We start from the raw sequence: 18,173 nt of genomic DNA on the forward strand, positions 1-18,173 counted from the left end.
TTGAGACAGGCACATGAGGTAGATTATTCCCAAAACCTAGACAGGAAATTATTTTCTTTATCACAGAAATAGAAAACCAAACAACTCACAATAAATGCAACCGACATCAAAAGCATGTGTGTGTTTCTTTACAGATATGGTGCATCAAAGAATGATTTTTTTAAAACTGGTTATCTAGGAACTTTCATAACTTAATCTAATTATAACTTTTTGAATCACCTTGATCAGCAAGAAGTAGATATAGTTTTTATTTAAGTTCAAGATACAGCATGGAAACAGGACCTTCTGCCTACTGAGTCCACACCGACCATCGATCACCCATTCACACTAGTTCTATGCTATCCCACTTTCACACCCATTCCCTGCATGCAGGGGGCAATTTGCAGAGGCCAATTAATCTAAAATTGCACGTCTTTGGGTTGTGGGAGGGAACCGGAGCACCCAGAGGGAGCCCACGCGGGCACAGCTCCACGCAGACAGCACCCGAGGTGAGGATTGATCCTGGGTCTCTGGTGCTGTGAGGCAGCATTTCTATCAGCTGTGCACCGCGCGCGGTTGCTGCCCCGAGTTCCAACACTTTCCTGTCACTATCTTTGGATTTTCAATTCCTTGACTCTTGACTACAATCACTCCCTCATGCAGAGATAACAATTTATTTTTTACTTAGAATCCTATCACTACCTGCAGTGATATGAATATCTACAATGTAAAAGTAAACCACTTAGTTGGTCATACATCAACCATTGTAGCGACAGTAAAACAGATCATTGTACTAAACTCCCAAAGAAAATGACAGGAAAGTGAAGGAATAAAAACTAATGGACCTCTTGCAAATCAAGGTGATTTAAAAAGTTATAACTAAATTAAGTCATGAAAGATCATATGTAATCAGACTTTTAAAGTCATTACATAATTGTAACTCAAAATTGTTACAAATTGAATGTTAGAGCTGTATCTAACCTCACAGTTTTAATAATTAATGTGTAATTGTGAAGAGTTCTGACAACATTTCACTTTCTCAGCTTCATGGTTAATTATTAATACGCACATACGATTAATTGCAAAGCACTACAGCTCTAATGTGCAATCTTCGTACTCTCCTAATGATTTATTAGCAAAGCCACCAGCCTAGGTGGTAGTGAACATTTTGAATATTTAATTCCCCGTCACATTAGACAGAGGGTGGTATGTGTATGGGATGAGCTGCCAGACAAAGTAGTTGAGAAATGTGCAGTAACTCAACGTCAAAAAAGACATCATGGTTTATGGGTCAAATTTAGTTTTGTTTAGTTTATAATTCGTTTAGCCTATTGTTGTCATGTGTAAAGAGGTATAGTACACAGTTTTGTTGTTGTGTGCTATCCAGTCAGCAAAAAGACTCTTACATAATTATAATCAAATGGTCCTCAGTGTACAGATATAGGATAAAGGGAATAATGTTCAGTGCAAGATAAAGGCCAGCAACGTCCGATTAAAGATAGTCCGAGGGTTGAAGTGAGGTAGATGGGAGGTCAGGACCGCTCTCAAGTTGGTGATAGGATGGTTCAGTTGTCTAATAACACTGGGGAAAAAATGCCCCTGAATCTGGAGGGATGTGTTTTCAAACCTCTGTACCTCTTGGGTGATGGGAGAAGAGGGAGTGACCGGTGTGAGACTGACCCTTGAGTATGCTGGTGACCTTGCCGAGGCAGCATGAAGTGTAGATGGAGTCAATGCAAGGGAGGTTAGTTTGACTGATGGTCAGGGCTACATCCACAACTCTCTGCATTTTCATGCAGTCTTAGGATGTAGCCGCCCCCGAATCATGTTGTGATGCATCCCGATAAAATAATATCTATGGCGCATCTGTAGAAGTTGGTGAGAGTTGTTGGCGACATGCCAAACTTCACAAGCCATCTAAAGAACTAGAGATGTTGGTGTGCTTCTACTACATTAGCTTAAGGGAACTAGCTAAGATGGTCAGCATGGACTAGTTGGGCTGAAGGGCCTGTTTCTGTGCTCTATGACTCTATGACCAGGTGCATTCATATGTCCAAAATGCCCTGTGTTGTTCTCCACTCCTGGGACAGGGTAGAAGTAAAATAACTTGGGGCGGTGGGTGGGGTAAAAGAGTGAATTCAATATGGGGTCTACCCACAGGACGTTCAATGCACTAACCTTGCAGGCCTTCTAAAGCATCACTGTGGGATGAAGACCACATTGTCCCAAGGGTAACAATCCAAAAAGTCAGTGGAACCAAACACTGTGGCCCAAGTTCCCCTGCAAGGTGTCAAAAGGGCCACAAGGAGATTAATAAGACTCCTTGTCATTGATGTAAAGCCTTGTCACGTTTTCCATATGACATGAAATGCCCCAGAACTGGTCATGGGTACATTTAATTCATACATAGACAATCTGTTTTCATCTGCAGAAAGACAAAACTGAATTGTGGAAGTGAATTTCCCAGCAAGTAGCATAAATGTTAAGAAAAGCTTGATCAATGGAGAAGGTGTTGAAAAGAGAATCTTAGAAACATAGAAAATAGGTGCAGGAGTAGGCCATTCAGCCATTCAAGCCTGCCCCGCCATTCAATATGATCATGGCTGATCATCCAACTCAGTATCCAGTACCTGCCTTCTCTCCGTACCCCCTGATTCCTTTAGCCACAAGGGCCACATCTAACTCCCTCTTAAATATAGCCAATGAACTGTGGCCTCAACTACCTTCTGTGGCAGAGAATTCCAGAGATTCACCACTCTCTGTGTGTGAAAAATGTGTTTCTCATCTCGGTCCTAAAAGACTTCCCCCTTATCCTTAAACTGTGAAAGCAGTTTATCTTGAAATCTTGAAAGCAGAAATCTTGAAGTAGGAGACACGGGGGAATACAGATGCTGGAGTCTTGAGCAAATGAACTCAGTGGTCCAGACAGCATCTGTGGAGAACATGGATAGTCAACGTTTCGGATTGGGATAAGGTCTAAAGAAGTGTCCCGACCCAAAACGTTGCCTATCCATGTTCTCCAGAGATACAGCCTGACCCATTGAGTTACTCCAGCACTTTGTGTTCTTTGCTCTTTCAGCAGGAGAATGTTAGAAGTGGAATGGAGATATTTAAAGAGCCACAGAGCCTAGAGAAACGTGGCTACCATTAACAGGGTAAAGAGAAGGTGGAATGCATAAAGTAACCACTCCCAGAAACAGAAAATGCAGGCGTTTTTTGAAGTAGAGGAAGTTATAAAACTAAGGAAAGTCAACTTGGAAAACCTCAAGACTCTAGGTGTGCATTAAAGCCATAAGGGACTTTAGGTTGGCAAGAAGGGAGAAATAAGTGAACAGAACACAAGCTGTACGCATTTGAAACAGCTGAAATTTGCTGATCAATAGTGATTAGCTCAGACTACACTTGAATATATATATATATATATCTGGAGATGATGAAGGCACAGTTAAAGGATTAAATGAGAACAAAGAAGAGAGACCATATCAAAAGAATATACAGGATAAGGATGACTAAAGATCTTTCTGGGCAGAATGGAAACACAGAAGGAAGTGATTAAGCAAGTTAATGGCTTCAATCATATATTGCCACCATTGTGTTTGATACTGTCAATCAGCATACACACGACAGGCCAATGATGCTCGACAGACATCCATCCCCCTAGAAGTGCTAATGCTGCCAATGAAATTTGGTATAGGTACTGGTTAATTATTGTCACATAATAATAATAATAATAATAATAATGTTTTGTTTAAAGGGACAGTGCATATTAATTAACATTTGCATGTAAATATGCGAGATTGTAGCCAATCAGTAGCTAATTTCCGTCTCTAGTTACATGTACCAAGATGCAATAAAAAACGTTGCTTTGCATGCTATCTAGGCAAATCATACAATACATAGTGTTATATAGTTCTATGGCATGAAAACAGGCCCTTCGACCCAACTTCCCCATGCTGTCCAAAATGCTCCATCTACGCTAGTCCCACCTGCTCACGTTTGGCCCATATCCCCCTAAACCTTTCCTTTCCATGTACGTGTCCTAGCATCTTTTAAATGCTGTTATAGTACCTGCCTTGACTAGTTCCCCTGGCAGCTCGTTCCATAAACCCACCACCCTCTGAGTGAACAAGTTGCCTCTCGGGTTCCTACTACATATTTCCCCTCTAACTTTAAACCTATGTCCTTTTGTGCTTGTTTCCCCAACTGAGTAAACGACTTTGTGCATTCACCCTATCAATTCCCCTCATGATTTTATAAGATTCTATAAGATCATCCTCAGCCTCCTGCGCTCCCTGAGTATGTCAAATAGTGCAAAAGAGAAAATAAACAGTGCAGAATATACTATGGAGTTACAGTTACAGAAAAAGTGCAGATTTAAAAAAAAATCTTTCACCTTCCTTTCATTTGCAGGGGATGACAATGAACCCATATTCTATGAAGAGAGACAGGAAGAACTCATCATATGTAAATATATCAGATTAAATCTGCATCTCATTAACCCACAGTGAACCACACTGAATAGTCAATGAATTATTGCATCTCAATGGGTTTTCTCACTTAAGGGAAGTTCACAACTATACAACAGATTTTCCTTTATGATTTAAAAATAGCGTTTTTTTATGCAGTTTGATGGCTTCAAAGAGGTTTCTTTGCCTGAATGGCACTAAATATGTATTATCGTGAGAGTGAGGAAACCAGCCCAGCAACACCAATCCCCCAATGCAACGAAAAAGCCAAATTAGTTTATAATGACAAAAATCACCGAGGCATCCCAAATTAGTGACTGCATCTTCTCTTGTTGATTCCGCTCCTCCACTGTCTACCACAGAAAACCAGATCCCCCTGAGGATTAAATCACCGCACCTCACCTCAAACAAAACTGTTGCAAAGACTCAACGGGAATAGAAAACAAAACAAATCCAAAACATTTTTTTTTACACATACAACTCGACCTTAAAAAGAGCTCATTCCAATATTTGGTCTTTATGCATGTATTTACTTTTATCTAAATATTTTTCCAATATCATGCTATTAATTGCCCCATTTATCAGTCATGGAGTCTGAATAGACCAAAGGGCTTGTTTCCATGCTGTATAACTATGACTATCACTGGCAGGTGGGGCTAGTGTAGATGGGGCATCTTGGTTGGCATGGGCAAGTTGTGCTGAAGGATTTGTTTCCATGCCATATGACTCTATGGAACTAATCATAATACAGCACAGAAATAGCCCAACTCACCCATTCCAACCAAGATGCTCCATTTAAGTTATCCCATGCCTGCGTTTGGTCCATATCCCCCTAAACCTTTCCTATCCATGTACCTGGCCAAGTGTCTTTTAAATGCTGATATTCTCTCCAAGCTTCAGGAAGAATGATAATATGTGGGACATTGTATTTTTCACATTATGGCTTTATAAAAGTTCTACTTTCTGACCCAGGGACAAGGCAACTAATTGGAATCACAGCAACACATCGTGTCCTCAGGACCCAACCTTGCATCTTCAGTCAGGCTCGGTCATGTCACTCTGCATCAGCAGGGATATTTGCTTTCACACTTCTTCAATCACCGGTGTCAATTCTCAGCAGGAGCATTTACGCATTTATTTTTCAATAGAGACACACAACATTCTGTGCGGAAGTTTAGCTTGCAAAAATATCAGATTCCAAACAGTTCCAGCAACAAGAGATTATTGTGCGCAAGTCAAGAGAAGGATTCTCGCACTAGGGTATTAATTAAAACACACCCTTGTCAACAGTATCCAGTGGCTACAGATATTGGAAGTCAGATGTTTCTTTTTTAACTGAGACACTAATTTCCTTTCGAAGATAGACACAAAATACTGGAGTAACTCAGCGGAACAGGTGATGTTTCGGGTCGAGACCCTTCATCATACTTAGAGTAAGATGGCGATATGGACGGGTACAAAGAGAATGGCAGGTGAGAAAACAACATTCTCTGTAACCTTCCATATCTCCAGTTTTCCTCTCCTTCCTACACACTCATTTCCTTTCCTTTTACTACTCCACAATCGAGGAGTCAAAAGCACATGGGCTTATGTTTAGAAGTATCAATGGGGTTTCTTTGACTTGCATTCACAGCAACAAGTTTAACTAAGCCCAGATGTAAGTGGAAATCCGACAATGCAAGATTCTTACAAAACACAGGTTGGACGTCTCCTAATCACAATCCAAGGTTGTCTGTGTGTAATATTTATTTTAATTTAAAAATCAAATACTAAAGGGCATAGATTTAAGGTGAGAGGGGCAAAGTTTTAAGGAAATGTGCAGGCCAACTTTTTTTTACACAGGATGGGGAGTGCCTGGAACGCACTGCCAGGCAGTGGAGGCCAATTCACAGGATGTTTTCAAGAGAGAGTTAGATTTACCTCTTAGGGCTAAAGGAATCAAGGGATTATGGGGGAAAAGCAGGAAGGGCACATTTTGGATGATCAGCCATCATCAAATTGAATGGCAGTACTGGCTTGAAGGGCCGAATGGCCTACTCCTGCACCTATTTTCTATGTTTCTATGTGATGGAGGCAGATATGATAGTGGCCTTTAAGATAGGCACACGGATATGCAGGGAATGGAAGGATATGGATTATGCACAGGTAGATAAGAGATGGTCTTGGGAGATGGTCTTGGCATCTTGTTCGGCACAGACATTGTGGGTTGAATGGCCTGTTATTGTGCTCTATTGTTCTATGTTCTACGTTAAGATAGAGATTTTATAGGCAGCCTGTCTTTTCACATTAATTGCATTTTCGAAAATACCTTATTGTAATTTGAGTTTAACAATCCTCATTACACTTAGTCTAAGCAGTTGGGAATCATTCAAATATGCTTAAAAAAATTAATTCAATTGTTCAATGTACAATTTACAATATCCTCTCATTCTCTGTAACGTTGAGCAGCATAGTGGTGCACCGTCAAAGACCTGGGTATGATCTTGAAATCAGCTGTTGGTTTTGTGGAGTTTGCACGTTCTCCCTGTGACCGATCGCAAGGGCTTCTCCGGGTGCTCTCGTTTCCTCCTACATTGCAAAGACCCGCGGGTTTGTTCGTTAATTGCCTTCTGTAAATTACCCCAAGTGTGTTGGGAGTGGATGTGAAACTGGGATAACATAAAACTAATGTGAACGGGTAATCGATGGTCAGCGTGGGCTATTATGCTAAAATATTGCAACTTCCAAATATAATTTTTCTCCCATACTTAGCGTACATAATAATTACAAAATTTGGAAATAGTATCTGAACTATTGTTCTGAGGAAGTGAGAATATATTAGAAACAGCAACTGATTTTCTGCATTTCCTCAATTCCTCACCACATCTGGTCTCATTAACTGCTCGACTTGGAAAGTGTAAAGAGCAAAGAAACTGCTCTTGTGAGCGTAGAATTAGGCTCAGCTGTGATGGGTACATCCCTGATGTTTATCATGCTGCTTCAAATAAATGTGGATGAAATCCTGTGGGCATTTGCTTTGCCAATAGAAGTAAATGGAAAAGGAATAGCTGAGCAAAGCTACAAGAGCCAAACCCCACTCTGATAAAGAAATTGTTTTAAGTGTTGTTGGTTTTGTCTCATGATCACTATTGCTATCACAAGATTATCATTGTCTGTATACTTTCACTTTCTATTTTTTCCTCACATAACATCAAAGGCTGAAACACCACCTACCCACCATTTAACCATGAACTATTTCCTTTTGTCTCTACCAGACAATAGAGTACACCATTTGCGTCATTTCTGATTCACTTTAACACCTGCAACCTTCTCAATCTTAAGAGAGGTATTGTTTTAAAGGTCACCATTTAACCATTTCTACAAAATTATTTTCCAGAATGAAGAATTTCACCTATGATCCATCTTCCTATTAATACTAAAATGTATTTTATACACACACAAAGCTGTGTATGCAATATAATCAAACCATTTTAGGGACAAGCATATTAAGATTTATGAATTCCATTCCTCAATAAAACTGTATTTATATAGCATAAAGGACAGCAATATCTACAATTCTCTGCGGGATGGAGAGATGAACAGCACAGAAACAGGCCCTTCAGCCCACCTTGTCCATTCTGACCTAGTTGCCATGTTGGTCTAGTTCCATTTGCCTGCATTTGTCCCGTAGCCCTCTACACCTTTCCGTTCCATATGACTGCCAAAATATCTTTTAATAATAGGTGAATGTAATATTCAATGTTGAATGTTAAAGTCCTGATTCCAACAATTATTACAATATCCTTTTTAAACAAGGGACATCTCAAGACTGCTTTGCCTTGGAGTCACAAAGCAGCAAAGAGACCAATTGCTGTTGTTGGGAATATAGTTGCAAACGATCAGGTGGAATAGAAATGAGCGATGAGAAGGATTTGGACACGATTTGTTGAGTCACGGGAAATGTGCAGGATTGTATAGAAAGGAACCAGTAACACAACAGTCTCGATGAGCTGCGTACAACACATAAACGAGGATAGTTGGATCATTATTTGGAATTTTATTTCAAACCAAATGAGGCAAGCAATTATTTCCACGAGATGTGAAGTGTCTATATTAATTACAAAGCCAGGGTCAAAATCTACAGTCCCCTTTTCAAGCAATAGATATGATATCAGTGCCTTTGTTAACTATGTGTAAGAAGGAACTGCAGATGCTGGTTTAAACCAAAGATAGACACAAAAAGCTGGAATAACTCAGCGGGCGACAGGCAGCATCTCTGGAGAGAACGACTTCTTCAGACTGAAGAAGGGCCTCGACCCGAAAAGTCGCCCATTGCTTCTTTCCAGAGATGTTGCCTGTCCTGCTGAGTTACTCCAGCTCTTTGTGTCTACCTTCGTTCACTATCCTATAGTCTCTCAGGGTTGAGGATGGCTTGTGTCCATTCCAATTCTGTAAGGTCTATGTCTTTCAAAGTGCCTTAATTTAGTGAAATACTAACCTTTTCTTGCGCTTATGTGTATTAAAGCACTTATTCGAACAACATAATGGAACAGAAGGCATTTTTGTTGGTATGGATGAGTTGGGCCAAAGGGCCTGTTTTTTGTGTTGTATCACTATACTGCATAGAAATAACTTTTACCAAGGTTTTAAGTGTTAAGTCATGAGGGTAGTTCGCAAATATGCAAAAAAGTACGTTTCCAACCTAAGTAAGGGACTTTAATTAATACTCATGGTTCAAGCAAACGTTTGAAGCAGTTTTGGTGTATTATTAGCATGGGTGACTTGGCATTTCCCACATAGTAGTTATTATATAAATGATTTATTTATGCCAGTGGAAGGTGACTTCGACTAATTACCTAATGCTGGTACAAATATTCACCAGAAAATTCATTTCTAATCAAATGCAAACATGAAGTGCTACAACCAGATAGTGTTTGTGGAGAAATGAAAATTAAACCTCCCCTCCTACAGAAACTTGAATGGGTTACAATTCACATCAGCGAAAATAAATATTGATTTGGCTATTAACATTCTTAATTAAAGATAAGATGGTTATTTTTAAAAATGTTCCCAATTTAACTCAAATGTTTTGCATACCAGACCAGAGCAAATAATTTGTATGTAACCATTCCCTGAAATCTATTTATCAATTTCCTCAATCAATTTATTCAATTGCCTTATATTGAAAATACATTGACCAGGTCATCCCCTCAACTTCTTAAACCCATGAAAATATGCTGTAATGTTGCTAACTATCCTCATAATTTGGCCCTTAAAAACTTGGTAGGTATTATTTATGAACAGTGCAGAGCCGTACAACACAAAAACAAGGCCCTTCGGCACCATGCCAAACAAGATTCCTTCCCATCCCACTTGCCAGCGTTTGGCCCATAACTCTCTAAACCTGTCAAAAATATTTTAAACATAATTGTAATCACCTCTCTACCACTTCCTTTGCCAGTTTGTTCCATATTCCCACATACTCTGTGTGAAGAACTTGCCTCTCAGCTCCCTTTAAATAATTTCCCTCCTGGCTTAAATCTATGTCCTGTAGTTTTAGAGTCTCTTACTCTGGGAAAATGACTGTGACCATATATTTTGTCTATGCCCATCATTATTTTATGAATCTCTATAAGATCACCCGTCAGCCTTCTTTGCTCCAGGGAAAACAGTTCCAGCCCATCCGGTCTCTATTCATAATCAAGTCCTCCAGTCCCTACAACATCCTTGTGAATCATCTCTGCATCCTCTCTAGCTTAATCACATCCTTCCTATAGAACAGCGATCAGAACTGCCAACGATATTGCAGGTGGGGTCTCACCAAAGCCTTCTGCAACAGTAATATGATGGCCCAACTCCTATACTCAATGTAGAAACCAGGAACTGCAGATGCTAGTTAAGACACAAAAGAACGCAAAGTGTTGGAGTAACTCAGCAGGTCAGGCAGCATTGGAAATTGCAGCCTTTTAACTATAATTTTCTGAAACTCTCGACTCAGGAACTGCTTTGAGAGGAGAGGCCATGAGAGACCAGCATCAGTTGCAGTGTGGAGAAAATTATTCGATGTGCCATTGGGAATGTAGATAGGCAAAACATAAAACGGCTGATGATATCTATCTCCGCATGTATCTGCAGCTTACCCATTCCAAGATCCATCAAGGACACTGATTTGTATATCGGAAGTCCAAAGTGGAAGATAATTGAACACAGCACCTGCCACAATTTTATCCCCTATTACAACTTGTGCGTTTTGTAACTTCCAGTCTTTCTAACTGCAGTGTCTGCAAACTCTGATGTACAATTCTTTGCTCTTACATTGGGAACGTGAAACTGAACTATGGATCCTTGTGGTACACCAAGTCAAACTGGCCAGTCAGGGAACCCACTGTGTGCACATGCTCAAAATACTATCAGTTCACGCCAGATAAATTCATAGTCTCATATAGGATGGAAACAGACCCTTTGGCCCAACTTGCCTATGCTGATCAAGATGCCCTATCTACACAACACTGTTTGGTGGGAGTAATACAGATGGGACATGTCCCTCTAAACCTCTGCTATGTTTCCTTCATTCACAATTGCTCTCGATGTTTATTCATGACCAAATGCCTTCAAGAGGTCTATGTGGACAACATCCAGAGGCATCTTGCCAGGAGCACCAACTGTATTGATTAGAAACAACGTGTTTTTTTCCACAAAAGTTACTGCAGTCTCTGAACCGGTTTCAAATTTTGTCTGTCTACGTTCTCAAAGACACATCTAATAACTTTCTCCACGCATCAACTGATTCTAAACTGCACTGGCCTCCCAAGCCCTCTCCTCTCAAAGCCGTTCCTGAGCTGAGAGTGTTTTCGGAAATGAGAGTTAAAAACTGCAATTTTCAATCATTTTCTTTACATTTCTGTATCGGAGACGTCAATTTTCCCATTTGAATTGCGAGTGATTATTTTCATTTCTCTCATTTCATTGAGATTGTTATTTTCTCCCTCACATTAGAACCACCAAGACCCCAACACCAACTGCCCCCGTAATCATTCGAGTTTCTTTCGGACCTCAAGCATTTTGCTCCCATGTGAAAATGGATGAACTGTTTGCAATTAACGTGTGTGCAACCCGCTCGCCATATTTTCATATGGACTCACATATCACCCTCTCTCCTTTAATATATTTACAGAAGTCCCTTTGCATCCCCTTGTTGCTTTTTATAGCTCTCCAGTTAGCTTGATATTCCATTTGTTTATTTATGTGGCTTTCTTCTCAAAATCTTCATAGCACATCATACTTCAATAGTATACCTGGGCTGTAAAAGTACAGATTTCTAAAGGCACGGGAATCAGTATATTTCAGGTCAAAATCTTAATTTTCCCCTCACACACCATGGCAAATTTATTCACGTTATGCTCATTATTCGTGAGAGGTTCCCGAACAATCAAATTCTGCTCAAATTTTCATTTGCTATTCATCAGAAATCCAGTGTAACCTGTTCCCAAGGCTGTGTCCTACATATTTTACTGCACTCAACATTAAGATAATAAACTAGCCAAGAACAAGTGATGAAGCTCAGAGGAGCAAAAAGTCCCAAGTGTACGCTCGGAAAGCAGAAGTGCCTCTATTTTCATCTGATAGAGTAAGCAATCAAGAGCTTCCATTAATATGGCACTAATAAAATATATGAATGTGCCTCAATGTAATAACAAAGATAAGGCACAAAGTGCTGGAGTAACTCAGCGGGTCAGGCAACATCTCTGGAGAAAAAGGATGAGTGACGTTTCGGGTCGGGACCCTTCTACAGTCCGAAGCAGTGTCCCGACCCAAAACGTCACCCATCTTTTTTCTCAAAAGATGCTGCCTGACCTGCTGAGTTACTCCAGCACTTTGTGTCTGTCATATGAATGAGCCTCCCAGGAATATAATCAAACAAAAACTAGTTCCAACCCATTAAGGAATGGTGGCCAAAAGCTTGGTCAGAGAATAGTTTAACGAGCATGAAAGTATGGTAGATGGAGTGGAGAAGGTTTCAGAGCGGAGGGAGCTGGCAGATGAAGGCACAGCCAGCAACAATGCCGGAGAAAATTAAGTGAGGACCAAATCACAATTAGACGGTAGTGTGAATATTTCAGTTGCAAAAATGGAGGAAAAGGAGAAGCAGAAATCTTCAAGGGGTTTGAAGCATGTGAATTGAGATTTTTTTTTAAAGAAAGCATTTTCATGTGGATACGCGGGGAATGGATGGATATTGATCACGTGCAGGCAGAGATTTGTTTAACATCACAGCATCTTCGGCACGGGTAATGTGGGCCGAAGGGCCTGTTCCTGTCCTGTGTTCAATGTTTAACCAGCAGCCAAAGTGTCTGGGCAAGCAAGGGGGCGATGTTCATGTTCATGTGATAGGTGCAGAATTAGGCCATTCAGCCCATCATGTCTACTTCACCATTCAATGATGGTTGATCTGTCATTCCCTCTTAACCCCATCCTCCTGCCTTCTCTGCATAACCGGTGACACTTGATGGATGAGCAGGGCCTGGCATAAAGAATGAAGCTGTGGTTGAGGCAGATGTTAAGTGGAATGGAAAAGTAAAATTAGAAACACTCCCTAAGTCAGACAGCAACTGCAGAAAAGAAAAACACAGATCACGTTTCAGGCTGAGGAGTATCTCATTGAAACCTGCTGGAAAATGAAAGGCCTAGGTAGAGTGAATGTGGGAAGATGTTTTCAGTAGTGAGAGAGTCCAGGACCAGAGGGCACAACCTCAGAATAAAAGGATGTATCTTTAGAATGGAGATTAGGATGAATTTATTTTGCCAGTGGGTGGTGAATCTGTGGAATTCATTGCCACAGACGGCTGTGGAGGCCAAGTCAATGGGTATTTATAAAACGGAGATTGGCAGGTTCTTGGTCAGTAAGGGTGTAAAACGTTATGGGGAGAAGGCAGGAGAATGAGGCTGAGAGAGGAAAATAGATCGGCCATGATCAAATGGTGGAGCAGACTTGATGAGCCAAATAGCCTAATGCTGCTCCTATGTCTTATGATATTATGATAAGAGCCTTCATCTGAACTAGGAATGTAACAAAGATTGAGGGAAACTGATTCAGAGATAAATTAATTCAAACTCAGGATTAAAATGGACAGAAACATCAGGGAAATGATGATCGAATATATTGCATACATGTAACTCTTCACAGCGTCAGTTCCAGTGAATCAGTTCCATTAGTGCTAAATCTCAGTCATTAAAACATGGGCCTCAACACCACTTCCTGAAAGTCAATGACAGAAAGCAAACAACCCTTATCACTTACTACTGGATGTTATAGTGAGATCTATCCTTTAGTTAGCACGTAGGTAGGAACTCAGATGCTGGTTTTCACCTAAAAGATACAAAATGCTACTCAGGGGTCAGGCATCATCTCTGGAGAAAAGGAATAGGTGACGTTTCAAGTCGGAACTCTTCTGCAGACTGTGTGAAGAAGTGTTCCAACCTGAAAGGTCACCTATTCCTTTTCTACAGAGATGCTGCCTGACCCACTAAGTTACTCCAGCATTTGGTGTCTATCTTTTAGCTTTTTTTTGCCTCGTTCTAGAATTAATTGGCTTATCCGGTGCACACAGAAAATCTTTCCAACCTTCATGGGCTTTTTGCATAAAATTGTTCTAATATTGATCTGCATTTTTTTTTTCATCTCACTGATACCAACAATATTTAGAGTTAGCCAATGAAGAGTATTTTGAAACATACAAAAACAAATTCCCTACGCTAAAGATGTTTGAACAAGAGCGTGGATAGGAAAGGTTTAGAGGGATGTGGTCAAAATGCAGAAAGGTGGGTCAAGAATAGATGAGACATCTTGGTCGGCACGGGTAAGGTGGGCTGAATGGCCTTTTTCCATGCTGTATGATTCTATGTACTGACATTTCAACCTAGTCCTGCTCCCTAAAAACACCTTTCCTGAGCCACATTCAAATACTTCTGATCTGGTGACAAAACATTTTGATGCAAATCACAGCTGATTACCCAATAAGTGGTGGGGTTACGGAGCTTCAGCCTTTCGGATATAGGGCAGGGTAATAGCACTGGTGTCAGTGGGTCATCCGTGTCTGTAGTACCCCTTTCTCTGTGACTTCAGGGACGTGTGCATGTGCAGGCATTATGGGGACAGCCAATCAATGGATAGTCAGCGCTGAAGGCTCAACAATAAAAAAACACCCTCTCAAGCAAGATTCTAAAAGGTTGCCATTAGCCAAGGTTATACCTCTGCGATGAGTAAGCAACATAAACCACACTGGTCCAAAGGCATGCAAAACTAGACTGATAGGGAAACAAATCATTTGCATCCTATGATAACATCTTATACCAGCTGCTATAAGGTTTTATAATGCACAAAAATAATTTTGCATTTTTTTAGTATTCATTCATTGTATTTTAACTTATTAAGTATGGAAGCTATCTGAGGAAATGTGTGGTGTTATGTCGTCTTGAAGCTGTTGTGGCACTGTAATTTCCTGTAAAGGATTATTAAAGGATCTAATCTAATCTAATCTAATCTAAATGGGATTTAGGTGATTGTATTATCTCTGTTCAATATGCAACATATCATCCTCCTTCTAAGACCAAGACATTTTACAGGGATGTTGCCAGGACTCAAGGGTCTGAGCTTTAGAGAGAGGTTGAGCAGGCTTCGACTTTATTCCTTGGAGCACAGGAGGATGAGCGGTGATCTTATAGAGATCAAGATCATGAGAGGAATAGATCGGGTGCATGCACAGAGTCTTTCCCAGAGATGGCGAATTGGGAACAAAAGGACATACGTTTAAGGTGAGCGGGGAAAAGATTTAATAGGAACCTGAGAGGTTTTCTTTACACAAAGGGTGGTGGGTATTGGGAACAAGCTGCCGGAGGAGATAGTTGAGGCAGGTACAATCATTTCATTTGAGGGTCATTTGGACAGGTGCATGGATAGGATAAGTTTAGCGGGTTATGGACCAAGTGCAGGCAGGTGGGACTAGTGTAGATGGGGCATGTTGGTCAGCATGGGCAGGTTGGGCCAGCAGGCCTGGTTCCAGGGGCTGTATGGTTCTATGAAGTGACATTTTGCACCGCTGTAAAATAATATCTAGTATTAAAAGCCAGTACTTCATGGAAATTAGGATTTTTTTTTAAACCCTTGAACCTTTCAGACTGAACATCGAAGTCAAACCAAGCTAAATTCTGAATTGGTTAAAGCCAAATCTTGGCCTTTGACATCCTCATTTAAAAATATCCTGCTAGGATATCACATGCACATGGAGCTAATGTTACAACAGGGCAACATTGGATGCTACTTTTACAGATATGATTTGCAGCACCTATCCTTAGACATGGATGCAACTGGTCATGACACTACAAGGGGCAAGCAGATTTTAATTGCTCAGTTGGTTATGCGACTCATAATGGTCATGTAATAAAGAGGAACTGCAGATGTTGGTTTATACCAAAGAGACACAAAATGCTGGAGTAACTCAATGGGTCAGATAGCATCTCTGAAGAACATAGGTGATGTTCGACCCAAAACATCACCTATCCTTTTTCTCCAGAAGATGCTGCATGACCCACCAAGTTACTCCAGCATTTTGTGTCTATGTTTTCATTTAATTGGTCAATTCGTTGAGGGACTCGTTTAATTAGTTCATTGGTTAAAGGTTTTGTTTAATTGGTCTGAATGGTTCCCATCCGAAATGTCACCTATCCCCGTTCTCCAGAGATGCTGCCTGACCCAGAGTTACTCCAGAAACGTTGTTTCCCATTTTGTAAACCAGCGTCTGCAGTTCCTTGGTTCTACGTGTATTTTGTCAATGGTTAAGGGACTCATTTAACTGGTCATTTCCGGCACCATTTAGCAACATCTGACCACACGTAGCTGGAGACTTGACAGACCGGCTCCTGGACCGAATGAACACGCAACAATTGAGAGTTGAAGCTTCTGTCTGACAAGTGCCTGCCCATTTCACAGTGAGAAGCAAGAGACCCCTATAACAGAGACGTGACTGCCCCTGGCCTGTCACCTTCAGCGAGGTGGCTCGAATCCAGGCAGAGCAGTTTGTAAACTGACGCTGGCAATGTCAATATTTGCAGCCGACAAAGGCGGGGGCAGTGAGTAGCACTATCGTCACGTCCAAAGGTTTGCGAAACCGGGTGAAATAAACGGATGGCGGCAGTTTATGACCACCTCCGGTGTGTCCCCGTCAACATTGCATCTGCAGAAAACCCCAATTTCACTCACCCCCCCCCGGGCACCGATCAATAAAGTTCCCAGTGTCACCTAGATTCTTGCAGAACTCTCTATCATTGTTAAACAAGATAAATAAACAGGAGTAAAACTACTCAAAGCTGGAAGATGGCGAATGTTGGAGCGAGGATGATTCCTTGTGACAATTGAGCCATTTATTTACCTGCATCAACTGCCTCCATCCTTCCCTCCCTCCCTCCCTCCTTGATTCTCCCCTCCGCTCCCTGAATTGATTCCAATAACTGAATACAATCTAATTGTACTATCTGAGCTCCCACTCCCTCCCGTTGGCTGGGCTTTCTCCCTCACAGTGGGTATCCTTTTGTCTGGGTGTACCATGCCTTCTGTCACTCTCTCTATCTCCCCACCCCCACTGCCAACCCGAACTCTCTTTGCATTCATTTAATTAGTCCATTGGTTAATTTTTGTTTAATTGGTCTGAAGGATCCCCATCCGAAATGTCACCTATCCACGTTCTCCAGAGATGCTGCCTGACCCAGAGTTACTCCAGCACTTTGTTATGTAAAAAGAAAACTGCCTGGGCTCTCCCTCTCACTCATAACCCCCGAGTATACTCTGTATTGGGTACATTCCGCATTGTGTACACTCTGTGCTTTCTCTCTCCCTCGATATATCCCCTGTTGGCCTGGGCTTTCTCCCTCGGTCCCTCTACATATCCTAACACCGGGGCACACTGCATTATACCCACTGTCTGTGTTATTTCTTCCTCTCCGTGTCTCTCCCTCCTGCCTGCCCGGGTTTTCTCCGCACACCTGCCTACCTGAGCTCCCCTGCAGTGTATCCAGGCGTTAGTCTATCCACAGAGGGAGGGAACGTGCTGTGTTGCACCCACTGTCTGCCTGTGCTCTCTCTCCTCTGCCTGTCTGTATTCTCCCTCTATCTCTTTCCTTCCTGCCTGTGCTTTCCCCCCTAGTGTTTCTATATCCCTTCTCTGCTACTTCTCCCTTCTCTGGTACTGTCCAAGTCTCTGTTCTCTTTCTTTCCCTCCATCTCTATATCTCCCCTGCCTGCGCTCCCCCTCCCTATTCTCCCCCCCCCCCCCCCCCCCCCCCCCCCCCCCATTTATTCTCCCCTGTCTTCCTGCGCTCCCCCCTCTCTTTCCCTGTATCTCCATCTCTCCCCTGCCTGCGCGCTCTCTCTCGCTTCACTCACTCCCCCCCCCCCCCCCCCCCCCCTCTCCCTCTCTCTGCATTGTACCTGCCGCCTGGCCGCGATCCCTCTCTCCCTCCCTCCCTCCCTCTGTATGTGTACCTGCTGCCTGTCAAACTGCTCCCGCTCCGCTTCCAGGCTGTGCACCGAGCGGCGGTGCAGAACCTTGGCCGGCACTTGTCTGATGGTGTTCATGGGGAAAGTCTTCCTGGCTGCCGCCCGATGCGGCACAGGCGACGATGTCTCTGTTGCTTCTGCTGCTGCTTTGCTGCTGCTGCTGGTGGTGGTGGCGGCGCGCGCCCGCGTCCCCGGGGAAC

General features: G+C 42.0%; 1 protein-coding gene across 1 annotated transcript in view; it reads right to left on the reverse strand.

Annotated features, from left to right (window-relative positions):
* Positions 1-18,173, reverse strand: part of hip1rb (huntingtin interacting protein 1 related b) — a 100,579-nt gene extending 82,406 nt beyond the window's left edge. The window contains exon 1 of the mRNA XM_055655668.1: positions 17,959-18,173. Coding sequence (XP_055511643.1) covers positions 17,959-18,051 — 93 coding nt within the window. The 5' untranslated portion in view covers positions 18,052-18,173. The remainder of the gene's footprint in view (positions 1-17,958) is intronic.

The sequence above is a fragment of the Leucoraja erinacea genome, chromosome 25 (genome assembly GCF_028641065.1).
Source record: "Leucoraja erinacea ecotype New England chromosome 25, Leri_hhj_1, whole genome shotgun sequence".
Classification (NCBI taxonomy): Eukaryota; Metazoa; Chordata; class Chondrichthyes; order Rajiformes; family Rajidae; genus Leucoraja; species Leucoraja erinaceus.